At 40.6% G+C, this 16,210-nt stretch overlaps 1 protein-coding gene across 1 annotated transcript in view; it reads right to left on the reverse strand.

The window, feature by feature from the left end:
- Positions 1–4,532: 4,532 nt before the first annotated feature.
- LOC130362663 (hippocampus abundant transcript 1 protein-like) overlaps positions 4,533–16,210 on the reverse strand; it is an 88,695-nt gene continuing 77,017 nt past the window's right edge. The window contains exons 11-14 of the mRNA XM_056567574.1: positions 11,114–11,226; positions 9,314–9,411; positions 8,017–8,177; positions 4,533–7,223 (exon numbers count right to left, since the gene is read on the reverse strand). Of these exons, the coding sequence (XP_056423549.1) occupies positions 7,014–7,223; positions 8,017–8,177; positions 9,314–9,411; positions 11,114–11,226 (582 nt within the window). The 3' untranslated portion in view covers positions 4,533–7,013. The remainder of the gene's footprint in view (positions 7,224–8,016; positions 8,178–9,313; positions 9,412–11,113; positions 11,227–16,210) is intronic.

Here is a 16,210-nt window from a genome sequence, read left to right on the forward strand (position 1 = left end):
GAGTTACACAGTCCAGGCCTGAAGCCAGGGTGGTAAGTATGGCTCCGTTCTAATTATGCGTTTTGCATAATGGGAACAGAGCCTTTCTGGCAGTATGTTCCCAAACAGGGAGACTCCAGCTGTTTAACTAAAGCCCCCATGATGGGAGTTGTACTTTAGCAACAATTGGAGGCTCCCAGTTTAGGAACACACTGCATTATGTGTGCTCTCCCCAGGGGAGAGCGCAAAAAATGTACTAACCCATTTTTCGTGTTTTTCTCAATTAAGATACGTAAATGCAGAGGACTACATCAGATTTGGTGGACTGCGACGATGAGCAGCGTTTTTTTTTTAATGTCAATAAAAGGGTTAATGAGGGCTGTGGGGGAATGTTTTTTTTACAAAAAATTTTTTCAGTGTGTTTTTTATAATTGAATTTTCAGGCTTAGTAGTGGAAGGTGTCTTGTAGACAGAATCCATTACTAAGCCCAAAAACAGCAAGCGCTAGCCTCTAATTATTACCCCGGTACCCACCACCACAAGTGGTAACAGGCTGGCGTTATTTAAACTGCGGAGGGCCAGTAACAATGGTCCTCGCCCACCCTGGTAACGTCAGGCAGTTTCTGCTTGGTTGGTATCTGGCTGACACTGAAAATACGGGGAACCCTAAGCGCTTGTTTTTTTTTTTAACTAAATTAAAAACACCTAGCGTTCCCCATATTTTCAGTATCAGCCAGATACCAACCAAGCAGCAAAAGCCTGATATTACCAGGATGGGCGAGGACCATTGTTACTGGCCCTCCCCAGCCTAAATAATGCCAGCCTCTTACCGGCTCATCCCAGCACCCCTGTGGCGGTGGGTACCGGGGTAATAATTGGGGGTTAGCACTAGCTGGTTTATGCAATGGATTCCGTCTACAAAATGTCTTCCACTACTAAGCCTGGAGAGAAAAAAATATATATATTATATATCACTCCACCACAGCTCTCATTAACCCTTTTATTGACATTAAAAAAAATCACTGGTCATGGTCGCAATCCACCGAATCCGACGTAGTCCTCCACATTCACATATCTGAAGTGAGTAGCAAAGAAAAAAAAAAAAAAAAAAGTTAGCACATTTTTGGCATTCTTCCCTGGGGAGTGCACCTGCATACTGCAGTGTAACAGGGAGCCTCCAATTGTTGACGTCTGCTTTCTGTATCCTGTGTATACAGTAATCTATGTTAGTGACACGCTTTTTAGACTTGCAGTTTTCTGACACCTGTGATCAATCCCCAAAATGAAATGTTACTGTTATTATATAGCTTAGGGTGCCCCGAACACACATCTTTTTACAGTTTCTTGATACACCCTACTGTTCCTGAGATATGTGGGTTTATAGTTTTTCTGACATTTTAGGGAATAAGTCAGGTAAGTATTTATTTTAATAAAGAGTGATCGCTTTAATTTTTAACCCCTTTCCCCTAATGGACGTATATATGCATCCATTTTTCCGGTAACTTAACGCAAATGGACCTATATACATCCATTCACGCATATCACCGTGCACTCACCTGCGCTCCGATCCTGACAGTAAACCCCTTTAGTGCTGCGGTCAATGTGATCGCAGCACTGATCACCAGTGACGGAGGGAGGTGAGCTCCCTCTGTTCTCCAATGAGACCCCACTCAAAATAAAGTGAAATAAAGTAAATGTAAAGTAAATGTAAAGTAAACAAATATAAAACACAATCCCCCTTTCCCCCATTATGATTATTTTTTTAAGTTTTTATAATGGGGTGAACTGAACTGGTTCATAAAAAGGTCTGATTTTGAAATTCTCAAAAATTTTGAAAATTGCTACCAAACTTCTAAGCCCCATAACGTCCTATTACAATAAAAGGACATTTAACAAATGATGCCAACATAAAGTAGACATTGTAAATGTGAATAACTAATTTATGTGGCATGAATATCTTTCTTACAAGTAGAGAATATTGAATACATTTTTTTTACATTTTTCATAGAATTTGAGTTTTTCACTCAAAAATGCTGAATCTATTGACCAAAATTTACCACTAACATTCAGTACAATATTTCACAATAAAGCAAACTCAGTATCACTCAGATAATTTAATGTGCCCTGAAGTTATTACAACATAAAGTGGAACAGGTTAGATTTGAAAAAAATTAGCCCAGGTCCTTAAGGCCAAAATTGGCCCGGTCCTGAAGGGGTTAAATTGAAGTTAACACTCATGACTGGTCCCTTAATTTTGAGGCAAAATAAAAACTTACATATCTTATGAATAGAAGAACGTATCAAGAAACTGTATAAAGGTGTGTAATCAGGGCACCCAAAGCTATTTATTGACAGTACATGCTCAATTTTTTGGGTTGGCCACAGGTTCTCTTTAAATACTAGTACCAGCATCACAAATATTGCTGCAAAGTTGATTGCGGCGTCTAAAATGAAAAAAAGCATCTCAGCAGAGCTGATCAGGACCACAGCGGTGAAACTGCGGTGTCCCGATCAGCTGAGAGGAGGGCCCGTACCTGCTTCCTCGCCATCCAATCTGTCCATCAGCAGCCTGGAGCAATCGAGCACAGATAGCGCTGATCAATGCTTTGGAATATCATTGAACATGTTATAGTCCCCTATGGAAACTTAAAAAATAAAATAGATAATAAATGTGAATTAACCCTTTCCAAAATTGAAGTTTGAATCACCCCCCCTTTTCCCAATAAAAAAAAAATGTACATATGTGGTTTTGCCCCGTGCGTAAATGTCTGAACTATATATATATATATATATATATATATATATATATATATATATATACACATACTATAAATAAAACGTTAAATAAACCGCAGGTCAATGTCGCATACGTAAAAAAAATATATCAAAGTCCAAAATTTTTATAAAAAGCTGCCAAAAAGTACCATAAAAAAAAAAAATGGTACCAATAAAAAATACAGATCCCGTCGCAAAAAAATTAGCCCGTATGCGAAAAAATTAAAGAGTTACAGGGGTCAGAATATGACAATTTTAACCCCTTAAGGTTTTTTCCTTTTTTTGCACTTTAGTTTTTTCCTCACGTTTTAAAAATCATAAAGCTTTCAGTTTTCCACCTACAGACCCATATGATGGCTTGTTTTGTGTGCTACCAATATTACTTTGTAATGACGTCATTTTACCCCAAAAAAATCTACAGCTAAACAAAAAAAATAATTTGTGGGACAAAATTGAAAAAACAAACAAACACCATTTTGTAACTTTTGGGGGCTTCCGTTTCTACACAGTGGCCTTTACGGTATAAATTAAATGTATTCTGTAGGTCCATACAATTATAATGATACCCAACTTATATAGATTTGATTTAGTTTTACTACGGTTAAAAAATTTTTTTTTTTTTAAATTACAACTTTTTGCACTAAAAATTAGTATGTTTAAAATTGTCCTCTTCTGACCCCTATAACTTTATTTTTCCACATACAGGGCGGTATGAGGGCTTATCTTATGTGCTGTGATCTGAACTCTATTGGTACCATTTTTGTTTTGACTGTACTTTTTGATCTCTTTCATACATTCTTTTAGGGTTTAATTAACATTATATTTTTATAGTTCGGACATTTACCCACGTGGCAATACCACATTTTTATATTTTTGTTTACATATTTTTGTTTTAAAATGGGAAAAGGGGGTGGGGTGAGTAAAATTTTTATTAGGGAAAGTGTTAAATCACATTTATTAACTTTTTTTTTATTTTTTTAAACTTTATAGCCCCCATAGGGGACTATAACATGCAATCTTTTGATTGCAGACACATAGCCATAGCATTAATCAGTTTTATCGGCACTCTGCTGCTCCTGACTGGATCTCAGGCACCAAACAATAGATCGCTGATCGGAGGCCGAGGAGGAAGGTAAGGACCCTCTTCGCGTCCTGTCAGCTGATTGGGACACCACGATTTTACCGTGGTGATCCTGATCAGCCCGACTGAGCTGCCGGGAAGCATTTTCTTTCATTTTAGACGTGGCGATAAACTTTGATAGCCACATCTAAGGGGTTATTACCAGACCAGACATCCCCCCGATCGGTGAAGTCTGATATTAGTCACCGGTCCCGGCCATTGATAGCCACGGGGACTGACCCACTATGATGCAGGGTTAGCTCGTGACCCCACGTCATAGCAGAAGAGAGGGCCAGCCTTATATTACCAAGCACAATGCCAAGCATTGAATGGATTGGCATACAGCACTCTTGATTAGTGGAAACATGTTCTGTGGAGTGATGCTTCTCTATGTGGGTTTTCTGAATGCCAGAAGAACTTTACCTACTTGACTGCATTGTGCCAGTTGTAAAGTTTGGTGACGGATGCAAAATACTATGCAGCTATTTTTCAGGGATTGGCTTGGGCCACTTCAGTTATAGTGATCTGAAATCTTAATGCATCAGCACACCAAGACATTTTGGACAACTGTATGCTTCTAACTCTGCAATATCAGTTTCGAGAAGGCCGATTCTGTTCTAGTCACTTGACTGATTTCTGTAAATAAAATCGGAAACTTTATTTTTGAAATCCTGGACAACCTTTAAATATACAATAGAGATATTGGTCAGCCAATAAAAACCATGGGCACACTTCAATTAAAGCTATGCCAGAGCATAACAGGAGTATAATATGCCTTGTTTATTATGTACCATGATCAGTGTTAACATAAAAATCAAATGCATATTATAAAATGTATATGTTCTCTTTGTTGAAGGAAAAAAAACATCACAAAATATATACCTTATGTAAGAGAAAAAAAAACATTTTCAGTCATAGATATTCCTTTATATAAAAGCAATATATATTTTATCAGTCAAGAATCTTGTTACAGTTATAAATACAAGATATACACAGCCTCTCGGTAGGGAAAAAGGTTTCTTACAAATATCTACATATAAAACATTAAAAGCGGCGCTCCGTTAATGATGCTTTATTTACTTTTAATGTATCAGTTCCAGAAAAATACATGTACATCTGTATATTTTCTTCAAACCACTCAATCTACCCAGGTGACATTTGGGGGGAGAGAAAAAAAAGATTGAGCCATAAAAAAAGAAAATGTTTATCTGCATATCTCTTTTATCAAAGCAATGTAGGAAGAGTATTATATATGAAAGCTATGATATGTGTCCAATGCACTCTACATAGCAATTAAGGCTGGGGTTTAATAAATGAGGTGACCGTCTCTGGACTGAGAATAGAAGACAAGAAATGCTGGTAGTTCTTGGCATCCACCTGCATTATGTAGGAAGCCTCCCTAAATTAGGAATGTTGTCGTGATCAAAACTAAAGCAAGAACCTACTATAAATAAAGGGCTAGTAACGAGATCAAGCACCTTTATGACCAATGCACGTTGGTATTGAGCATAACAAATAATATTTTTTTTTTATATCAGGTGCTCTTTTTTGTGTTTTCAAAAAATATTGGGGAATATTCATCAAAACATGTGCAAAGGATAAGTTACCGTATTTTTCGCCGTATAAGACGCACTTTTTCTTCCCTAAAACTGGGGGGGGAGTTGGTGTGTCTTATATGGCAAATACACATTAAAACTGGTGGTCCCTGCAGCCATCAACGGCCGGAACCCGCGGCTAATACAGGACATCACCGATTGCGGTGATGCCCTGTATTAACCCTTCAGACGCAGCGATCAAAGCTGACCGCCGCGTCTGAAGCAAAAGTGACGCTAACCCGGATGCCCAGTCGGGCTGTCCGGGACCGCCGCGGTAAAATTTTTACCACGGCGTCCCGAACAGCTTACAGGACACCGGGAGGGACCTTACCTGCCTCCTCAGTGTCTGCTCCTCAGTGTCTGCTATTTCGTTCAGAATCTTTATTTTCTAGATTTTTAAGCTTCAAAATTGGGTGCGTCTTATATGACGAAAAATACGGTACCCAGTTGCCTATAGCAACCAATCAGATCACTTCTTTCATTTTGCAGAGGCCTTGTTAAAAATTAAAGAAGCGATCTGATTGGTTGCTATGGGCAATTTTTCCTCTGAACAGGTTTTGATAAGTTTCCCCATTGACCTTAGTATGTTGCTTGTTTGAATCAGAAAGTTACCGTAAAGATTTTTTTTTAAAATGTAACATATATGAGAAAGCTGCCATATAAATATTTTGCTAACTACTTAGAATTGTACTTTTCAGCCACTCTTCTTTCCATTCATTTTATATTTACAGCTTTACATAACAATTCTCTGTGCAAATACTTGCCCTAAGTGACAATGAGGCAGCGCGTTCCAGTGCACAAATGTTATGTGGGACACATTATTAAAGATGTTCTTCCTTATAGGCCCACTGTTCGCTACCAATGACATGAGTTTATGTGGTCTGACCTAGCAGCATTTGCCTAACTAGTTTGGACACTTGGCTGGATTTGAGAGTGGTGGTTTGGGAATTCCTGCAGCATTCTGTTCATCATAGTACATCTCTGTAAACAAGTTATTGATAACTTGAAGAGTTCCAGAAGACAAGGTTACTCAGAAAACGCAGCAAGAAAGGCAAAACCAAGTCTTCTCCTCACCATCCAAGAAAAAATAAAAAAACACAAAAGAGAAAAGTAACAGCAGGCACTGTAGGGTGTGTAACAACACGGTCTTTCTTTGCATATGGAACCATTCGGAGTCAGTCGTTCTGTCACTGCAATACCTAGAGATTTTTTTTCTTTACCAACAGTCAATACAATATGCAATGACAAGGTTCGAGGTAGCATAAACAGAAAAACACAATCTCAAACCTTTAGCTGCTTTACTGCTGGAAATTTCCACTACTCATGCAACCTTCCATGCAGTGAAAAGGTAACAACTGATATTTTAGACCAAAAAAATAAAAAAGTGAAAATAAAAAATAACGCTTTTCGTAACATCTGCATGGGGAACCGATGCCATATTTTTGTGGTTGCTGTTGTGTAATGACCTTTTTTCTTCAGCTGAATTTGGTACATTTTCCTTTATTCTGACTGCAGGTGACACCAAGGGATAGTTTAGAAGGGAGTCACACACTAGTGTCTTGTAACAAGGGTTCTATATCCTCATTGCCTCCGCGGTCTAGATTATTCGCCTGACTATTGCTGTTCGTGCTGTGCTTTCCACCAATCAGTTTTTTGGAGTCACTGGGGTGTTCAGGGATAAACAAGGCCACCAGAAAAGCAAGGAGGACAGCGATTGCACCAAATAAAAATGGTGGTCCTGGAATAATAGATCCCTAATAAGAGAAAGGGTAAAAGTCAACATTTTGCAGAATTTTTCAGGTAAAACAACAAAACACTGCCCCAAAACCTACCTAACTCTCTCCCAATGTGTTGCCTTGCCTCCATTTTTTATTAATAGGCCATGCTAGTAATAGTGGCCTGTGTGTTTATGACTAAATTCTTCCCACCGCTCTTCCCATCTAGTATATTGGTGATGCTCCACCCCCCAGGTGTCTTTAGCACTGAATATAGCATTCTTCTATCTCCCACCCTCCCTGCACAGCATCATTCATGCTCCCTTGTCACTCATGTTGCAATAACAAATTGAGATGCAATATGAGGGAAGTGCCTGGCACAGGACCGGCAGGTCCTGTATCCTGCTTCCCCCCGGCAGTGCTTTATTCACCCACCAGAGACATGATAAAGATTCTTCCTTCTCAAACCTTGTAGTCCAAGAGGGAGCACAGTGAGTCTGTGAGTGAAGGGATCCAGTTAATGATTACATCACAGCTTGTGCAAGGTTAGAAACAGGCATACAAGCAAGATGACCCTCCCACAGTCTGAGAAAAGCAGCTGCAGCTTCCAGCATGAGCAAGACTTTAAAAAGCCTCAGAAACGTGCTGAAAAGGTAAATAAATCCAGTAATTTATACGTTATTGGTAAGGACATGTCTGAGCATATTGAGGCACTTAAACTGCTTTAATCACTGTGGCCGGAAATTCTCCTTTAACAAAATTATGTAGTGATCACCAACAATATAAAAAGCTATATACAATGTATAAAGCCAGAACATTTTCCACTACTCACATCTTCAACAGGGTCTTTGATTGTTGCTTTGTCATCTGAACTTGGTACTGGCACTAGTCCTCCAAGCTCCACGTGGAAAAGAAAGAAAACAAATCCATACAGTGCCGGGCCTAGACCATTGCATAAACCTCGAATACCAGTCACCATGCCTTGTGCAACACCTGTTTTGTATGAAGCATAAAAACTTAAAACATTAAAATTCATTTATGTTATGAACAATGAGTCTATCAAGGAACTATACAATCATCAATTCATATTTTAACATGTATATAGATGAGATATTATATATGTATATATATCTCAACTGGCTCCAGAAAGTTAAACAGATTTGTAAATTACTTCTATTAAAAAAAATCTTAATCCTACCAGTACTTATCAGCTGCTGAAGTTGAGTTGTTCTTTTCTGCCTAACCCCAGTGTTCTCTGCGGACACCTCTGTCTACCTCAGGAACTGTCCAAAGTAGGAGCAAATCCCCATACCAAACCACTCCTGCCCTGGACAGTTTCTGAGACAGAGAGCACTGTTGTCAGACAGAAAAGAACAACTCAACTCCAGCAGCTAATAAGTACTGGTAGGATTAATATTTTTTAGTAGAAGTAATTTACCAATCTGTTAAACTTTCTGGAGCCAGTTGATATGAAGAAAAATAGTTTTTCACTGGAATACCGCTTTAAGAAAAAAACAGTCCTTCACGTAGGGTTAATTTAACCATCATATTTATTTGACATAAAAGTATTATGTGTACTAAGTTTCATCAAAATCTCTCCAGCCATTTGGAAGTTATACTGGAACATACAATTACTATGGACTTGCATAAGACTTTAAACAAAAACCCTGACCCCGCAAATGGGTGTGGATTAGGGTTAATTTATTTATCCTATGCTTCTAGTTGACATAAGTAACATGTGTAGCAAGTTTCACGGAAATATCTTTAGCAATTTGGAATGGATGCTGGAACATACATACACATATTGAGTTTTATATATTATCCTTTTATTTATTTATTTATAAAGCAGGAGTAATCCAGCATGGCAGCAATGTCTAAATCATGGCTGTTTATGGCAGCTTGTATTTATTTTCTCTATAAAAATAAGGACAGTTGCAATGCCAGCCTGCGTACTGTAAAAAACCTTGCTGATCAGTCTATAAAGAGAATGAGAATAAGAGTCATTGAAATTTATAAGCCCAGCCTGGGTACTTCTGAAAGTGAAGAAACACCTCAGCTTCTATGGCAGGTTTGTTGTGTGCAGATGGAAGGACTGAAATATCTCCAAGCTGTTTGGTGAGAACACGTACCTTGTTGATCTGATTCAGCATTACGGGAAATCAGAGCGCTCACAGCGGGGAACGTGATACTAGACATTGCAGCTACAGCACCAGCTGCCCACATCATCCTGGAAACGTGAAAGAAATGCAAATGAACAAGCCACCCATGCTATATATATCCATAATGGCAAGAATATTGAGCGGTTTCATTTATTAGTTCTCCAACATGAAGCTATTAGTTTCTTGTCATTGGCACCAAGGTAAAGATTTAAGAACAACACACAAAACATCCTAAATGTAATAGGTCTCTAATAAAGTGGTCCTTGTGCAAAATATAATCTCAGGACATTTATATTTAAGGGAGTACTCCGGGATAAAGAAAACGTATCCCCTATCCTAAGGGGATAAGTTTTAGATTGAAGGGGTGTGGTCCGATTGCTGGGGCCCCCCACGATCTCCCGTCTGGGGCTCTCTGCTGAAATAGCGCATTTCAACTACCACATGACGCGGCAGCCGGCACGACCCCTCAATACTTTTCTATGGCAGAGGCGGAGACTGCCAAAGAGAGATATATTCAGGGGGCGTGTCTGATCACTGCATGACGCAGCAGCCGACACGTGCCCTGAAGGAGGCGTATCGACTGCTGCGTCATGCAGTGAACAGACACCCCCCCTAGCCGCTGACTGCTGGGGCCCCGCACAGGAGATCGTGGGGGGCCCCAGCGATCGGTCCCCCCCCGCGATCTGAAACTTATTCCCTATCCTTAGGATAGGGGAAACATTTTCCTATGCCAGAGTACTCCCTTACTACAGATAACGTGGCATAAGCAAAAAGGGAGAAAAGCACCATCTTTTTCTTCTTCTTTAGAAACTTTTAAATAGTTAATTTTCTAACCATACATTTGTTTTAAATGCTTTTTTCTTGAGAAACTACAACAACTTTATACATTTAACTGATTATAATGCTGGTAAAAGGCACTGAATGGTGACACCAGCCAATCAGTATGCATACTGACTTATTTTATCCATGTAAGTTATCTTTTTATTTTAGCTTTTATTTTGTGCTGACGTTTTGGAGGCTTTGACATAAATTACCCATTTTCACAGAGTTATGGCTTCAAGTTACAACAGAAGCAATGGATATCCAAAAGCAACTGTACTGTTCAAGAATTTTACAAGTACATTTATTTGTCAAGCAAATGTAATTCTATATTAAAGGGGTTCTCCCTTGGAAAATGTTTTCATTTAAATCAACTGGTGCCAGAAAGTTAAAAAGATTTGTAAATTACTTCTATGAAAAAATCTTAATCCTTCCAGTACTTTTTAGGGGCTTTATACTACAGAGGAAATGCTTTACTCTTTAGATTTCTCTGATGTCACGACCACAGTGCTCTCTGCTGTCCATTTTAGGAACTGTCCAGAGCAGCATATGTTTGCTATGGGGATTTTCTCCTGCTCTGGACAGTTCCTTAAATGGACATAAGAGGCCAGCAGAGAGCACTGTGGTCGTGACAAAATCTAAAAAGAAAAGCATTTCCTCAGTAGTATACAGCCCCTAAAAAGTACTGGAAGGATTAAGTATTTTAATAGAAGTAATTTACAAATCTGTTTAATTTTCTGGCACCAGTTGATTTAAAAAAAAAAAAAAAAAAAAGTTTTCCATGGGAGTACCCCTTTAATCTATATTTTTTTAATCAAAAGGGATATGGTGGGGGAGATTATCTAGTGCTTCCCATCCACAAACATTGAGCTGAAATGCGGTATATTCTTTAGATGGGACACAGTATATGAAGGGAAAACCATTGTGTCAGCAGACATTAAGTGTACTTACCATGGCTGCGAACCAAAACCATACCAGGCCAGCTGGAACATTTGGAAACCAAGGCCAAGAAGAACCGTGTTTTTGTTTCCAATTGAGCGCATCAGGATACTGAGAAAAACAGTCTGAAAAATAATTAAAAGTATAGCACAAGAATTAATATCCAACAAAAGGGTTATCCACACAGATGTATGTATTATTTAGCAGGAAGTAAAAGGAGGGGAATCTCAAAGTTATGACGGTACTATTTATGCAATGTCTGGTCATTCACCTCTAGCAATACCCATCAGCATGGCTAATTCAGCCATCCTTGGATACATACTATACAAGTGCTCCAATAACTGTCAAATAATTTATGTAGATGTGGCAAAGTTTACCTAAAGGTATACTACGGCACTTTTTATTATTATTAATCCTCTGTGCCCGGGCTGCAAAATGAAACAAAACCAACTTTAACTCTCCTTCCTACGTTCCCCGGTTGTGCCAATATCGGTGTCCCGTTCTCCGGTGCCTGTCTTCTTCCGCTTCCTGCAGGACGGTGAATCACACTGCTCTCAGTGCATCTCTGGCTGTAGCATTGTCCCATTGCTGCTGGTGATCAGCGTGACTCACCGTCTCGCAGGAAGCGGAATAAGACAGGGACCAGAGAACGGGACAAATATCGGAGCAACGGGGGAACGTAGGATGGCGAGTTTAAAGTTGGTTTTGTTTTATTTTGCAGCCCGGGCACAGAGGGATAAGAATAAAAAGTGCCATAGTACTCCTTTAAGCATTTAGAAACATATGTCTTTAGGATACATCCTGAGATGACCAGGTATTTAACCGTCACAGAATGCCCAGCGGCGAGACCCAGCGATCATACATCTTATCTCCTATCCTTTGGATAGAGGATAAAATGTATAAAGCCGGAATACCCCTTCCCGCTATTGGACGTATGCATACGTCCAGGCGAATTACACGTTCGCGCAAATGGACGTATGCATACGTCCAAGCGATCTCCTGCTCTGCCGCGGGCAGCGCAGGAGATCGCGGGTGGGACTTAGCTGTCAATCACAGCCGGAGTCCCACCGCAGCTGCCGGGGCCGCGATCGCGCAGGTCCCGGCAGCATTAACCCCATAGATGCCGTGATCAGTTCTGATCACGGCATCTATGGTGTTTGCAGGGGGAGCGCTCTCCCCCTGCCCATCAACGGCAGCTCCGCGATAAAATAAGGGGGATCGAGGGTGTCCAAGACACCCTCGATCCCCCTTGAAGAGATAGGAGTGAGGTGGCAGGGTTGCCACCCCTCCTATCCCTGCTATTGATCGGCCGAGCGACCGACCAATAGCAGACTGGGGGCGGGGGGGTTAAAGTTCGGTTCCCCTCCGCTATGCCCACCCATTGGTGTCCGGGCACAGCGGGGGGAACCGTGTAGTAGCGGCGGCGGCTGTGATCACGGCGGCGGTGGAGGAGAGTATGACGCCGCGTGTCCGGGAGTCTGTTGCCTAGCAACATCTGCAGGGCGACAGTTTAAAGAGTGGTCTCTAAACTGTCGCCCTCCAGATGTTGCAAAACTACAACTCCCACCATGCCTTGACAGCTGTTTGCTGTGTTGGCATGCTGGGAGTTGTAGTTTTGCAAGATTTAGAGGGGTTCAGGCTGGAGATCACTGACAGTGGTCTCTAAACTGTAGCCCTCCAGATATAACAAAACTACAACTCCCAGCATGCCCAGACAGCAGTTTGCTGTCTTAGCATGCTGAGATTTGTAGTTTTGCAACATCTGGAGGGCCACAGTTTAGAGACCACTGTCAGTGATCTCCAGCCTGAACCCCTCTAAATCTTGCAAAACTACAACTCCCAGCATTCAGGGACAGCAAATGGCTGTCTCGGCATGCTGGGAGTTGTACTTGCGTGCCTCCAGCTGTTGCATAACTACATCTCCCAGCATTCCCTTTGGCAATCAGTACATGCTGAGAGTTGTAGTTCTGCAACAGCTGGAGGCACACTGGTTGGGAAATACCGAGTTAGGTAATAGGTTCTATTACCTAACTCCGTATTTTCCAACCAGTGTGCCTCCAGCTGTTGCAAAACTACAACTCCCAGCATGCACGTTCTGTCAGTGCATGCTGGGAGTTGTAGTTTTGCCCCCCCCTCCCATGTGAATGTACAGGTTACATTCACACTGGCGGCGGATTACAGTAAGTTCCCTGCTTCAAGTTTGAGCTGCAGTAGCTGCAGCTCAAACTCCTAGCGGGAGACTCAGTGTAATCCGCCGTCAGTGTGAATGTAACCTAAAAACACTACACTAACATAAAATAAAGAGTAAAACACTACATATACACACGTACACTGCCACCCCCCCCACCCCTTCCCCCCCAATAAAAATGGAAAAATTAACCTACAGCAGTGTTTCCAAAACGGAGCCTCCAGCTGTTGCAAAACAAAAACTCCCAGCATTTCCGGACAGCCATTGACTGTCCAAGCATGCTGGGAGTTTAGCAACAGCTGGAGGCACCCTGTTTGAGAATCACTGGTGTAGAATACCCCTATGTCCACCCCTATGCAAATCCCTAATTTAGGCCTCAAATGCGCATGGCGCTCTCTCACTTTGGAGCCCTGACGTATTTCAAGGCAACAGTTTAGGGCCACATATGGGGTATCGCCGTACTCGGGAGAAATTGCCTAACAAATTTTGGGGGGCTTTTTCTCCTTTTACCCCTTATGAAAAGGTAAAGTTGGGGTCTACACCAGCATGTTAGTGTAAAAAAAAAAACATTTTTGTACACTAACATACTGGTGTTGCCCCATACTTTAAAATTTCACAAGCGGTAAAAGAAAAAAAGCCTCCAAAATTTGTAACGCAATTTCTCCTGAGGACGGAGATACCCCATATGTGGGCGCAAAGTGTTCTGGGGACACACAACAAGGCTCAGAAGGGAGAGTGCACCATGTAAATTTGAGGTCTAAATTGGTGATTTGCACAGGGGTGGCTGATTTTACAGCGGTTCTGACATAAGTGCAAAACAATAAATACCCACATGTGATCCCATTTTGGAAACTACACCCCTCACGGAATGTAACAAGGGGTACAGTGAGCATTTACACCCCACAGGTGTATGACAGACCTTTGAAACAGGGGTCTGTGAAAATGAAAAATAAAATTTTTAATTTGCACAGCCCACTGTTCCAAAGATCCGTCAAATGCCAATGGGGTGTAAATTCTCCCTGCACCCCTTATTACCTTCCGTGAGGGATGTAGTTTTAAAAATGGGGTCACATGTGGGGGGTCCACTGTTCTGGCACCACGGAGGGGGGGGCTTTGGAAATGCACATGGCCAAATTCTCTCTCCAAAAGCTCAATGATGCTCCTTCTCTTCTGAGCATTGTAGTTCGCCCCCAGTGCACTTCACGTCCACTTATTGGGTATTTCCATACTCAGAAGAGATGGGGTTACAAATTTTGGGGGGTATTTTCTGCTATTATCCCTTGTAAAAATGTAAAATTTGGGGGAAAACAAGCATTTTAGTGCAAAAAAAATAATTTTTTTTTTACATATGCAAAAGTCGTGAAACACCTGTGGGGTATTATAATGGTTCACTTTACCCCTTGTTACGTTCCCCAAGGGGTCTAGTTTCCAAAATGGTATGCCATGTGTTTTTTTTTTTCTGTCCTGGCACCATAGGTGCTTCCTAAATGCGGCATGCCCCCAGAGCAAAATTTGCTTCCAAAAAGCCAAATGTGACTCCTCTTCTGAGACCTGTAGTGCGCCAGCAGAGCACTTTTCATCCCCATATTGGGTGTTTTCTAAATCGGGAGAAATTGGGCTTCACATTTTGGGGGGTATTTTCTGCTATTACCTTTTTTTAAAATGTAAAATTTTTGCTAAACCAAGCATTTTTGGTAAAAAAAAAAAATTTTTTTTTACATATGCAAAAGTCGTGAAACACCTGTGGGGTATTAAGGTTCACTTTATCCCTTGTTACGTTCCTCAAGGAGTCTAGTTTCCAAAATGGTATGCCATGTCGTTTTTTTTTGCTGTCCTGGCACCATAGGGGCTTCCTAAATGCGACATGCCCCCCGAGCAAAATTTGCTCTCAAAAAGCCAAATATGACTCCTTCTCTTCTGAGCATTGTAGTTCGCCCGTAATGCACTTCAGGTCAACTTATGGGGTACCTCCATACTCAGAAGAGATGGGGTTACAAATTTTGGGGGGTATTTTCTGCTATTAACCCTTGCAAAAATGTGAAATTTGGGGGGAAACACACATTTTAGTGAAAAATTTTTTTTTTTTTACATATGCAAAAGTCATGAAACACCTGTGGGGTATTAAGGCTCACTTAATTCCTTGTTACGTTCCTCAAGGGGTCTAGTTTCCAAAATGGTATGCCATGTTTTTTTTTTTTTTTTTTTGCTGTTTTGGCACCATAGGGGCTTCCTAAATGCAACATGCCCCCAAAAAAACATTTCAGAAAAACGTACTCTCCAAAATCCCTTTGTCGCTCCTTCGCTTCTGAGCCCTCTACTGCCCCCGCCGAACAATTTACATAGACATATGAGGTATGTGCTTACTCGAGAGAAATTGGGCTACAAATTCAAGTATACATTTTATCCTTTTACCCCTTGTAAAAATGCAAAAATTGGGTTTACAAGAACATGCAAGTGTAAAAAATAAAGATTTTGAATTTTCTCCTTCACTTTGCTGCTTTTCCTGTGAAACACCTAAAGGGTTAAAACACTTACTGAATGTCATTTTGAATACTTTGGGGGTGCAGTTTTTGTAGTGGGGTCATTTATGGGGTATTTCTAATATGAAGACCCTTCAAATCCACTTCAAACCTGAACTGGTCCATGAAAAATAGCGAGTTTGAAAATTTTGTGAAAAATTGTAAAATTGCTGCTGAACTTTGAAGCCCTCTGGTGTCTTCCAAAAGTAAACACTTGTCAATTTTATGATGAAAATATAAAGTAGACATATTGTATATGTGAATCCAAAAAAACAAATATTTGGAATATCCATTTTCCTTACAAGCAGAAAGCTTCAAAAATGAGTTAGAAAAATGCAAAATTTTCATTTTTTTCATCAAATTTTGGGATTTTTCACCAAGAAAGGATGCAAGTTACCACAA

The sequence above is a fragment of the Hyla sarda genome, chromosome 1 (assembly GCF_029499605.1).
Source record: "Hyla sarda isolate aHylSar1 chromosome 1, aHylSar1.hap1, whole genome shotgun sequence".
Taxonomy (NCBI): domain Eukaryota; kingdom Metazoa; phylum Chordata; class Amphibia; order Anura; family Hylidae; genus Hyla; species Hyla sarda.